Source organism: Kogia breviceps, chromosome 1, assembly GCF_026419965.1.
Source record: "Kogia breviceps isolate mKogBre1 chromosome 1, mKogBre1 haplotype 1, whole genome shotgun sequence".
Taxonomy (NCBI): domain Eukaryota; kingdom Metazoa; phylum Chordata; class Mammalia; order Artiodactyla; family Physeteridae; genus Kogia; species Kogia breviceps.
In genome coordinates this window covers 156,507,734-156,520,116 of record NC_081310.1, presented here as the reverse complement: position 1 = coordinate 156,520,116, position 12,383 = coordinate 156,507,734, and the positions used below count along the sequence as shown (strand labels likewise).

The 12,383-nt window shown below is 52.0% G+C and overlaps 1 protein-coding gene across 4 annotated transcripts in view; it reads left to right on the top strand.

Moving 5' to 3' along the window:
- ACOT11 (acyl-CoA thioesterase 11) overlaps positions 1 to 12,383 on the top strand; it is a 48,263-nt gene that overhangs the window by 22,494 nt on the left and 13,386 nt on the right. For all 4 annotated transcript variants that reach the window (XR_010835366.1, XM_067007184.1, XM_067007178.1 and 1 more), the window contains exons 2-6: positions 2,193 to 2,394; positions 3,384 to 3,453; positions 9,490 to 9,550; positions 10,319 to 10,417; positions 10,883 to 11,018. Coding sequence is in view for 3 of the 4 variants with exons in the window: in XM_067007184.1 (XP_066863285.1) it covers positions 2,193 to 2,394; positions 3,384 to 3,453; positions 9,490 to 9,550; positions 10,319 to 10,417; positions 10,883 to 11,018 (568 nt within the window). In the remaining variant the exon portion in view is untranslated. The remainder of the gene's footprint in view (positions 1 to 2,192; positions 2,395 to 3,383; positions 3,454 to 9,489; positions 9,551 to 10,318; positions 10,418 to 10,882; positions 11,019 to 12,383) is intronic.

Genomic DNA, 12,383 nt, shown 5'->3' with positions numbered 1-12,383 from the left:
TATTGGCTAGGTGGGAAGCAGAGAGGATTGGAATTCAGGTGTCCTGACTGCTGGTCTAGGGCTTTTTCCATCCTCATTTTCCTCATCTGTAAAATGGGGTAAATGGTTTTCACCCTCTGCCTGCCTCGTGAGGATCCAGTGAGGCAGTAGATGAGAATAGGCTTATAAAGCAGGGACATTGTGCTGGGGGGGCTTCTCTGTGTGCACATACAGAACTGCCCAGAAACTCCACATGCTCTGCTTTTCTTCTGCCCTCTTACCCTCTGCATTTTGCCTCCCCCATTGTCCTAGCTTTCTCCAGGGCTTCTTTCTGGAATGTTATGCCCAGAACCTCTAGTCATGGGAGGGGTTGGGAAGAGTGTGGGTGAACGGAGTCTGCCTGCCTCCTTCCTCTACCGTCTCCCACACCCAGAAAGCCAGCCACCCGCATCCACATCCAAGCAGTCCCCCAATGCACACCAGGCTGGAAATGCCTTGGCAGTGGTTACCATGGTGACGGGTCCTAATGCTTGGACTGCAGCGGCCTGGGAGCTGCCTGCAACAGCCTGGCACCCTGGCACCCGCAGGCCCCCACAAAGGCTGCTAGCTCCTGGCGCACCTGCCCTCCTCTTTCTCCTTTTGGTCCCTAGCACTGAGCCTGGTACCCAGGGACTCTTGGGAATGAGTGGTCTGTCTGGGAACCCACAAGCTGTTCTGGGTCAGACTGGCTTGGTTCAAATACCAGTTCTGCCTCTTAGGGGGTCAGTGACCTAAACAAGTTAACTCGGTGTGTTTTGAATTTTCTGAATTAGCTACGGGATCCTTGTGAAGGGAGTCATTCAAAGGGTATAGACTCCCAGAATGAGACCCATCCTTGCCCCGAGCCGTCACTGCCCCCATCCTACAGCAGTGGCAGGGTCAACATCGGGTCATAGCACTCTTTGCTGCTGAATCCGCATCCAGGGCCCTAGATTCCTCATCTCGGGCCCCAGGAGGTCCTGCAGGCAGTGTAGTGTGACGGGTAGGACCTCAGACTCTGTGGGTCACAACTGGGCTTGGCACTTACTTGGGCTTCAGTTTCCTCATCATTTTTTTTTTTTTTTAATTGAATTTGTTACAATATTGCTTCTGTTTTATGTTTTGGTTTTTTGGCCACGAGCGTCCCCCCGCACCCCCCGACCAGGGATTGAACCCTCACCCCCTGCATTGAAAGGTGAAGTCTTAACCACTGGACTGCCAGGGGAGTCCCAGTTTCCTCATCTTTGAAATGAGGATAATAATGTACCTCTTTCAGAGGTTTGTTGTATGGATAAAATTTGAATTAGTACTTGTAAAGTGCTTAGACGAGTATCTGATACTTAATAAGCGCTTTATAAATGTCAGCGGTGACTTATCACCACCCCAAGTGGCATTAGCCATGAAAATTGGAACCCCTATGCCTGTCCCTCCTGTCATTTTTCTCACGCAGGCACCTCTGTTCACAGTGTGATGAGAGAAAGCAGGCGAGAGAGATAGGATGGCTGTTTGGCTCCCCTTCCTCATCCTACCCCATCCGGGGGACTGCTAGGCACGCCCCACCTCTGCTGCCTGGCAAGTGAGACAAGCTGGGCCCCGGGCAGAAACTCCTCCTCTAACTCATGAGTTTGAGGACTTCCTCTGCTGGTTCTCCAGCTGGCAGCTGTTCCAGCCCTGGTCTGGATCAGCCAGCTGCTCAGTGACCGCCCAGAGCCCTCCCAGTCAGTAGAGCTGATGGCGGATGAGCACCCGGCAGAGATGCTGCTACTGATGTCATCTGAAGAATGAGGCGCCCAAGGAAGGGGCTCTTATAGGATGAAATAGGAGCAAATCCCCAGGCTTGACTGCTGTAGGGCTCACTAGGCCTCCCTGAAGAGTGAGGGGGAATCTTTCCAGAATGAAGGAGAATCTGAGGCAAAACTTGAATAAGCTGGCCCACCAGCTGAATTAATTCTCTGCTGTATCCCTCTCTCCCAGCCCCCTCCTTCGGGTCCAAGGTTATGTTAACACGGAATTGTTGGCCAAAAGGAAGCTGGGCATAAGGGCATCCAGAGAGCCCCTGGGGGTCTGAGACCCTGGGCTGGAAGGTTGTGGCCACTCTTGGAGTTGGGGGTCTTATGGTGGGTGGCCCTGGGGTCTCAGGGACTGACAGATCTGGGAGACCCTGCTGTGAGCTGACCGCCTCGTCTGTTCCCCAGGGCCTGGCCTCCGTGTTCTCCAGCCGTGCATCCCGGAAGTCGGCCTCACGCACTGAGAACAACATGGCAGAGGACGAGGGCTACCGGAACCCCACGGAGGTGCAGATGAGCCAGCTGGTGCTGCCCTGCCACACCAACCAGCGCGGCGAGCTGAGCGTCGGGCAGCTGCTCAAGTGGATTGACACCACCGCCTGCCTGTCCGGTGAGGCCGCGCCCGGCACAGCTGCCCTCCCAGCCCCGGCACCACACACCCAGGGGAGAGGCCCCGGTTTTCAGAGACGGTTGCCGTCCCCGAATGCCACCCCCCTCCCTCATCCCAGCCTTTGCTCGGGCTGCTCCGCCTGCCTGCGATGCCCTCTTCAAGTTCTCCATGCTCTGCTCGGGCCCAGCCTCTTGCCCGGAGGCACCCAGAGCTCTGACTACTATGACCTAAGGTCCCTGCTCTGACACGTCGCGGCCTTCAATGTGGCTGCTCCGAGACTGGCTGTGAGCAAAGCCTGTGGCATTGAGTAGAGTTGAGTGGAGCTGGACTGAGCTCATTTCGTTGCCTTTGGTGCCCCGGTATTCTCCAGCCCACAGGGAGTTCACAGTCTGATGGGGGGGGACCAGACAGGAGACTGCCTGCCCTCCAGCACTGTCTGATGGGAGCTGGGAAAGGGAGGTGGAAGCAGGGCTCTGGGAGGACAGACCAGAGGCTCTGCCCCAGCCCTGGGGGCAGAGAAGGGATTCTAGAAGGACTAAGGCCTGGGAGCACAGTCTTCAGAGAAAGAATGACTCAGGCAAGGAGACAAAGGTGGGTGAGGTTGACTGGACAGGGGTACGGGCACTCTAGGAGGTCAGGAAGTAGGATACCATGGCGTGATCATTCATTCATTCGACAGCTGCTTGACAGCTGCTTATTGAGTATCTCCTGCGTGCCAGGCGCTGCTCCAGGACTGGGGCACAGCAGTGAACAAGACAGGCAAAAATCCTTGCCCTCAAGTGACATGCGGTCTAGCAGGAGGGAGAGGCACTAGACGGACAAAACCCAGATATGTAAGACAGGGTCAGGGTGTCGTAATCACGGTGAGGAAAGTAAGAAGAGTGGGAGCACGGGCGAGGAGGCAGGCCTTAGCTAGGCGATCTGACGTTTGATCAGAGGCCTGGGTCATGGGGAGGCTGCTAACGCGTGCTTTCTTCTCCTGACGCCAGCGGAAAGGCACGCTGGCTGCCCCTGCGTCACAGCCTCCATGGACGATATCTATTTTGAGCACACCATTAGGTAAGTGGCCCCCCCCGCCCTTCCTTCTGGTCTCCCGACCACGAGCCCAGAGCCCTTCCCCCAACTACTGCCTGCTCAGCCTGTGTGCTGCCTGGAACCTGCCTCAGCTGACTGAGGGCCTCTGCAGATGGAGAGGGGGCAGCCTTTGGTGAGCAGTGACCCGTCTGCAAGGTCTCTGGGACAGCGGTGGACTAGAAGCTGCCCTGTGGCTGGCAGCCCCCTCAGCCAGGCTTGGAGTTGCGTGCTGCTGAGGCAGTATCATGGGGTGCTGTGTGACTTTGGGGAAGGCAGTCTCTTTCTCTGGTCCTCAGTTTTCTTATCTTCAAAATGGGAGGGGTTAGACTTAATCAGTGAATGCCTTTTTGAGCTTGGACATTCTCTGTGTATCATTGGTCATCAGATAGTAGGGAGGTCCCTAGATAAGGTGCCTTGGCAGAGCCTGACCCAGAAGTTTGGACCATTCAGCCTCTGCTCATGTAGCCCCAGGGGTGAGGAACTCATTACCTCCTGGTTTTCTGGGTTTTCGGGTTTTTTTTTTTTTTTTTAACTGTCTGTACTGGTTAGAAGACTCTTCATTACACTGTGCTGAGCTTTGTCTCTGCACAGCTTTGCTGGGACCCAAGCAGCATGCTGAGCCCTCTTCCCGGGACAGGCTGCAGGGCTGCATACAGTGCTTTGACCTCCAGGTCTGCTCTTAAACTATCAGTGCCTAGGACGTCAAGTGCCAAGGACTTATTCAGGACTTCCTGGTGCCCCACGAGTTGTGGTTAAGGAAAAAGTTTGCCTAGTCCCTGTATTCACTTATTTAGTCATTCATCACTGCTTGTGGACCAGGGCCCATGCTGGGTTTGGGGACCACAAAGTCAACTGGAACATAATCCCTGTACCCCAGGAGCTCCCAGACTGCAGGGAGGCAGATATAGAAACATAATTTCAATTCAAAGCAGTGAATTCCAGGCTAATAATGATCTCTGCATATGGGTGCTTTGTAATACTTTTTCTAAATATCTTATTTTAGAATAGTTTTTGATTTACAAAAACATTGTAGATAGTACAGAGTTCCCATATACCCCACACCAAGATTCCCTATTATTAACATCTTGCATTCGTATGGTACCTCTGTCACAATGAGCCAACATTGATGCATTATTTGTAATGTCTTTTTAATTAACTTAAGTCCTCAGAGCAACCCTATGAGGTCGTGGCTATTAGTACCCTCAATTTTACAGGTGAAAAAACGGAGGCACAGAGAAGTGAAGTAACTTGCTTAAAGTCACACAGCTGGTGGAGAACCCAGGATATACTACGAGCCAGGCAGTCTGGCCCCAGAGCCCTTGTTCTTAACAAACAGGCCTCATTGCCTATATGTCTGGGGGTGGGTATAGTGAGTGGCACAGAGGGTAGTCAAGGGTGGCTTCCTGGAGGAGGTGTTTGAGCTGGCTCCAGTACTGTGTGTAGCGACAATTTGTAGGCCAGTGGAGCCGTGTGCGGGCCAGCTCTGGGTCTCTGTTGCCAACATGGGATCTGGCACTTGGAGGAGCAAGGGATAGAGAAGGCTGGGGTGGGGTGTGTACATGACGGATGGACATGCTGCGGGACCCAGTGGAGTGGAGGTGAGTGGGCAGAGGAGGGTGTGGGTGGGAGGAAAAGCTGGAGAGGATCCTGGGAAGGAGGGTAAACTGGGGAGGGGCCTGGAGCATGATTGGTGGCCAGGAAAGGCCTGGCCATACCTGAGGAAAGCTGGGGAAGGTTTTTTTGTTTTTGTTTTTGCTTTTGCCATTTAAAAATATCTCAAAGGACTTCCCTTGTGGCGCAGTGGTTAAGAATCCACCTGCCAATGCAGGGGACACGGGTTTGAGCCCTGGTCCGGGAAAATCCCACATGCCGCGGAGCAACTAAGCCTGTGTGCCACAACTACTGAGCCTGCGTGCCACAACTACTGAAGCCTGCATGCCTAGAGCCTGTGCTCTGCAACAAGAGGAGCCACTGCAATGAGAAGCCTGCGTGCCACAACCAAGAGTAACCGCTGTTCACCGCAACTAGAGAAAGCCCACACACCACAATGAAGACCCAACATAGCCAAAAAATAACAAATAAATAAAATAAAATTAAAATTCTTAAAAAAATTAAAATATCTCAAAATGTATATCTAATGGATAAGAACTTTTTATTTATTTATTTGTTTTCTTGTGGTACACAGGTCTCTCACTGTTGTGGCCTCTCCCGTTGCGGAGCACAGGCTCCGGACGCGCAGGCTCAGCGGCCATGGCTCACAGGCCCAGCCGCTCCGTGGCATGTGGGATCTTCCCGGACAGGGGCACAAACCCCTGTCCCCTGCATCGGCAGGCAGACTCTCAACCACTGTGCCACCAGGGAAGCCCTGGATAAGAACTTTTTAAAACATAATTTCAATACCACTACCACACCTAAAGAAAATGAACGATTTCTCACTAACATCAAATATCCAGTTAGTATTCAGTTGCCCACAATGTCTCATGAATTTGTTTTTATTTTGTTTTGCTTTACAGTTATTTTTGTTGCTCAAGTCAGGATACAAATCAGGTTGCAACTGGTTGCTAGGTCTCTTAAGTCTTTTTTTTTTGTTTTTTGGCCATGCCTTGCAGGATCTTAGTTCCCCGACCAGGGATCGAACCCAGGCCCCGGCAATGAAAGTGCCGAGTCCTAACCACTGGACCACCAGGGACTTCCCTCTTATGTCTTTTTTTAACCCATAGGTCCTACATCTCCCCGCAACACCCTATCCATCTACCCTCTCCTCCCCCCTCCCTCTCCCTCTCTATCTGTCTTCTCTTGAAGTTTGTTTGTTTGTGTTTTTAAATAAATAGATTTATTTATTTATTTTTGGCTGCATTGGCTCTTCGTTGCTGTGCGCGGGCTTTCTCTAGTTGCGGTGAGCGGGGGCTATTCTTTGTTGTGGTGCGCAGGCTTCTCATTGCAGTGGCTTCTGTCTTGCTGAGCACGGTCTCTAGGTGTGTGGGCTTCAGTAGTTGTGGTTCATGGGCTCTAGAGCACAGGCTCAGTAGTTGTGGTGCACGGGCTTAGTTGCTCCGTGGCATGTGGGATCTTCCCAGACCAGGGCTCAAACCCGTGTCCCCTGCACTGGCAGGCGGATTCTTAACCACTGTGCCACCAGGGAAGCCCGAAGTTTATTTGTTGAAGACACCTGGTTATTTGTTCTCTAGAGTTCTTCATCATCTGGGTTTTGCTGTTAGCATCACTGTGGTGTCATTTAACAGGTTCCTCTGTCCTGTGCTAGTAAATTGGTCTTGGGGAAGGGCTTGAACAGGGGTCACATTTGTTTGTTGGAGCTGCCTCTGGAGGGGGGTTGGGAAATTAGCAGCTTGGAGGGGGCCCCAAGGAGGCTGTGCCCTGACCCTGGGGATGGAGCCAGTTTAGGCTTGAGCTGTGAGATGGAGGACAGTCCGGAAGGAAGAGAAGCTTGGGAGTCCAAATGGGTTACTGCTTGGCTTTGGGGGGGGCTAGAGAGGGGGAGGGGAGAAGGAGGAAGGGGAAGGGTCACAAACTTCTTTCTCTCTCTCTTTTTTTTTTTTTTTTTTTTTTTGCGGTACGCGGGCCTCTCACTGTTGTGGCCTCTCCCGTTGCGGAGCACAGGCTCCGGATGCGCAGGCTCAGTGGCCATGGCTCACGGTCCCAGCCGCTCCGCGGCACGTGGGATCTTCCTGGACTGGGGCACGAACCCATGTCCCCTGCATCGGCAGGAGGACTCTCAACTACTGCGCCACCAGGGAAGCCCTTCTCTTTTTTCAGCACTGCAAAAATAGACTTATTTTTACTTGGAGGATGAGGGAAGTTTTTTTTTTCTACTTTTTTATTATGAAAACTTTCAAAATTATAGAAAGTTGAATAGTGCTGTGATCATCCCTACTGAGAGTCAATAATGAACACTTTGCTAAATTTGCTTTATCTGTATGTGGATAAATACAGGCATACCTCATTTTATTGCACCTTGCATATATTGCATTTTTTTTTACAAATTGAAGGTTTGTGGCAATCCTGCATCAAGCAAATCTAGTGACCTCATTTTTCCAACCACATTGGTTCATTTAGTGTCTCTGTGTTACATTTTGGTAATTTTTGCAATATTTCAGACTTTTTCATTTTTATTATATTTTTTATGGTGATCTGTGATCAGTGATCTTTGATGTTACTGTTGCAAAAATATTACAACTGGCTGAAGGCTCAGATGATGGTTAGCATTTTTTAGCAAGAAAGTTTGTTTTTTTAAAAAAATAAGTTTATTTTTGGCTGCATTGGGGATTCATTGCCTCACGCAGGCTTTCTCTCGTTGCATGAGCCGGGGCTACTCTTTGTTGCGGTGTGCGGTCTTCTCATTGCGGTGGCTTCTCTTGTTGTGGAGCACGGGCTCTAGGCACACGGGGTTCAGTAGTTGTGGCATGCGGGCTCAGTAGTTGTGGCCTGCAGGCTCTAGGGCACAGGCTCAGTAGTTGTGACGCACGGGCTTAGTTGCTACGTGGCATGTGGGATCTTCTCAGACCAGGACTCAAACCTGTGTCCCCTGAATTGGCAGGCTGATTCTTAACCACTGCACTACCAGGGAAGTCCCAAGAAGGTATTTTTTAATTAAGGTATGTATATTGCTTTTTAGACATATTGCATTTGCATACTTAATACACTACATTATAGTGTAAACATATCTTTTATATGCACCAGGAAACCAAAAAAATTGTGTGACTCGCTTTATTGCGATATTTGCTTTACTGCCATGGTGTGGAATGGAATCCACAGTATCAGTGTTGTGTGAACTATTTGAAAGTAAGTTGCGGACATCATGACACTTCATCCCTCCATATGTCAGCATGCATCTCCTAAAAATGATAGTCCTCTACCTGACTATTAGAACTACTAAAAAACAATAATAATAACAGAAATGAACAAGTCAGGACTTCCCTGGTGGCACAGTGGTTAAGAATCTGCCTGCCAATTCAGGGGACATGGGTTTGAGTCCTGGTCCAGGAAGATCCCACATGCCACGGAGCAACTAAGCCCGTGCTCCACAGCAAAGAGAAGCCACCACAAGGAGAAGCCCATGCACCACAACAAAGAGTAGTAGCCCCTCTGGACGCAACTAGAGGAAGCCTGCGCGCTGCAATGAAGACCCAACGCAGCCAAAAATAAATAAATAATAATTTAAAAGTCAGCACAGGGCAGCAAAGTGGCTCCCTCAGGGATTCTGATGTTCATCTGGACCTGGGAGTCATTCCAGAGGGACAGTTGCAGTTGGAAAGAGCAGGGCTAGGGTGGTCAGTAGAATCAGTCTAGAATCCTGGCTCTGTCCATCTTTAGCTGGGTGACCTTAGGCAAATGGCTTACCCTCTCTGATACTCAGTCCCCCCTAAACCTACCTGCCAAACTTGTTCTGAGGTTCAAATGAGGTCATGCACAGTGCCTGGCACATAGTAGGTATTCTTTACATGTTTTTATTTCCCTTCCTACCCTGTGTTTATAGTTATCTTGTGCTTAGTAGGCATTCAATAATTGTGGAATTCATTAATTCAGTAGGCCACTATTCATGGCTTACCTTGTGCCGTGTGCAAGGACTTGAAGATTCAGTGGTGAGCAAAACAGACATGATCCTTGCCCCAGCAGAGCTTAAGGACTGTGGGGGAGACAGAGGTCAATCTGTTGGAAGAAGTGTTAGGAGGGTGAACCTTATGGGGCTCCGGGAGGGCAAGGAGAGCTTTCCTTAGGAAGGAGCTGAGAGCAAAGAGAAGTTTGAGCATTCATTGGACAAGGGGAAGCAGGGGAAAGGGAGAGATGAATGACATCATGTCACTTCTCTTGCCCCAGCTTCCCCACCTGTAGAATGAGGTGCTAACACTGTCTTGCCAGCTTGCTTTGAGGACTCAGTGACATGGTAGATGTGAATATGCTCCATATGCTGTGACGTTCTCCTGCCTGTTCCTCTCAGCAGAGACACCTGTTCTCTCCCTCTGTCCCTTCTTGGAGGCTTACCTCCTGCTTTTCTCTCCTCAGTGTTGGACAAGTGGTGAATATCAAGGCCAAGGTGAACCGGGCCTTCAACTCCAGTATGGAGGTGAGCAGGTGGGTGGGTGGGTTTCTACCGCCTCTTCATTCTCAGCCGCCAGCTCGGGCACACTCACACTCACACTCACAGTGCCCCGATGGAGGCAGCACAGTTCTGAAATGGCTGGCAGGGTTGGGGGGATTCCTAGGGCAATGTCCAATATCCATAACATAGAAGGGAAAACGGAGGCTAGGGAGGGGAAGGGATTTGCTCCAGGTCACCAAGCCATGTAGATTCCAATGTTAGCCTTGACTTCCAGCTTCCTGGGTCTTCACACCTAGTCTCAGACCGTCTCTTCAGTAGCCAGGTGGTCTCAGGAATGCAGGGAAGATAACCTCTGTGCCTGACCTTGAAGGCAGTGGTCTGGAGGAGGGCGCTGGACTTCCGTCCATTAGCTTACCTCCCTCAGCCTCTGTCTGCACATGTGTAGAATGGGAACATGATTCCTATGCGGCAGGGTTGTTGAAGGTTTAATGGGAGGACTCTTTGGGGATGCATGGGGCTCTGTGAGCTCTGGAAGAGGGCCTCATCATTCCCATTTTACAGATGAGGAAACTGAGGCCCAGAGAAAGGAAGTGACTTGCCCAAGGTGTCCCAGGGAGCCAGGGGCAGAATCAGAACCTACCCCAGGTCTCTAGCCCCCTGGACTTGGTAGGTGATACAAAAGCACCAGAGGCCAGACCTGGGGTGGGACTTGCTGTGTCCACCTGCGGGGCCTCGGGTTGGTGATCTCTGTTTCCTCCCTCCTCAGTCGTCCACCTTGCTCTTCCTCTCCAGGTGGGCATCCAGGTGGCCTCCGAGGACCTCTGCTCTGACAAGCAGTGGAGCGTGTGCAAGGCCTTGGCCACCTTTGTGGCCCACCGGGAGCTCTCCAAGGTAGGTCGCTACACCTGACCACCCGATGCTGCCGGACCACCTGGGTACCTGTCTACGTGGTGATTCTGGGGGTTGGTGGAGGGGTAGAGGTGGGGGCACAGCAGGGAATCCCCAGAAGGCCCACCCCGTGCTGTGGTTGAACCCCAGGCACCTCCCCGCTCTGCTTTTCCCCACCTCTCCCTGTGCACCTCACACCCCAGGATCCTCCAGTTCTCTCCATTGCCTCCCATGTCCTGCATCAACACCCCCCATCCACAGTGCCTTTGCCCAAGAATGGGGATGGGGATACTGGAGGATGAAAGTGATGTATCAGTCAACAGGGAGATGGAAGATGAGGACAAAGAGGGGACAAGACTTGTAACCATCCAGCAGCCCCAGGCGTGAGATGGCTGTTTGGGGGACAGGCTCTCATGCTATTTCAGGAAACTTGTCCTGAGCACCCCCCCACCTCACCCCCTGCCACAGGTGAAGCTGAAGCAGATCACGCTGCGGACCGAGGAGGAGAAGACAGAGCACAGCGTGGCAGCCGAGCGCCGGCGCATGCGGCTGGTCTACACAGACACCATCAAGGACCTCCTGGCCAACTGCGTCATTCAGGATGGTGAGCGCCGTGCGTGGGGCGGGCAGCCCATGTCCTGCATGGCCCCCTCTGTCCTGGGCCCTTACCGAGCAGAGGGAGGAAGGGAGGCTTCTTGGGATGTCCACCCACGGGTGGCCTCAGGCCTGGATGGCCCTCTTGCCTCAAGGTTCCTTCGGGGAAAAGGGAGCGTTTGGACATCTCGCCCAGCTCCCGGGAGCCATGAAGATGGAGCTGGGACATACAGAAAACCCTTATTTATTTATTTATTTATTTTGCGGTACGCGGGCCTCTCCCGTTGCGGAGCACAGGCTCCGGACTCACAGGCTCAGCGGCCACGGCTCACAGGCCTAGCCGCTCCACGGCATGTGGGATCTTCCCGGACTGGGGCACGAACCCGTGTCCCCTGAATCGGCAGGTGGACTCTCAATCACTGAGCCACCAGGGAAGACCCAGAAAAGCCTTTTAATCCGCTAAATGCATTTGGGTCTCTAGGAGTCAAGGTATTTGGGAAGGTAGTGTTGAGCTTGGCCTTGAAACTCTAGGACTTTTCAAAAAACAAACAGATAGGTAGCTAGGTAGGTAGGTAGTTAGAGATAGGTGTAGGCATAGAGATAGAGTAAAAAGCAAGACTCTCTCTACCCCAGAACCAAGGCTCCCTCCAGAGGCAGCTACTATTCGTCATTTGGGGGCATTTTTCCAGAAGTATTCTCTGCATATTTAAGCATACTACCTACCAGTTTGCCCTCTCTTTTTCCCCAAAAGTAAACATACAGTACATGCTGTTCTGTATCTTGCTCCTTTCCCCTTAAAAGCATATCTTGGAGAGTGTCCTGTACCAGCACACAGAGGTCCACTTTGGACTGGGAGGATTTTGACAGGTGGAGAGGTGAGGCAGGGTTTTCTGACAGAGGGCACAGGCTGGGCACAGGCCTAGAGGGGTGACCTTGGATTTGTTCACGGATGTCCAGAACACTAGAATGCAGAGTCATCCTTGAAACCTAAAGGAGGCAATTTTAGGACCCACCAAGGGTAGTTCAGCTGCCCAGAGTGGAGAGAGAGCAGGCAGAAGTAGCAAACACCAGTGAGGCAGTGAGCTGTGCTCTGAATTCCGTGTGCTGTTGTTTATGCTGGGCCCGGAAGCCCTGGCTGGGCAGGCCCAGCTCTTCCTACAGTGGTCAAGGCCCATGGGAACCATCCATCCCACTGCAGCCCCTGTAGATCCCTCCTGTCTTGACAGCCCTTCTACCCAAGCATCAGTCCAAATGCCTGAGCCTGGCATCCGGGCCCTTGGCTGACCACTCAGCCTCATCTGGTGCTGCTTTACTTGCCCTCAGCTCCAGCTAAGCCAAGGCCTCCCTGTGACTGTCCTGCCTGTGACTGTCCTGC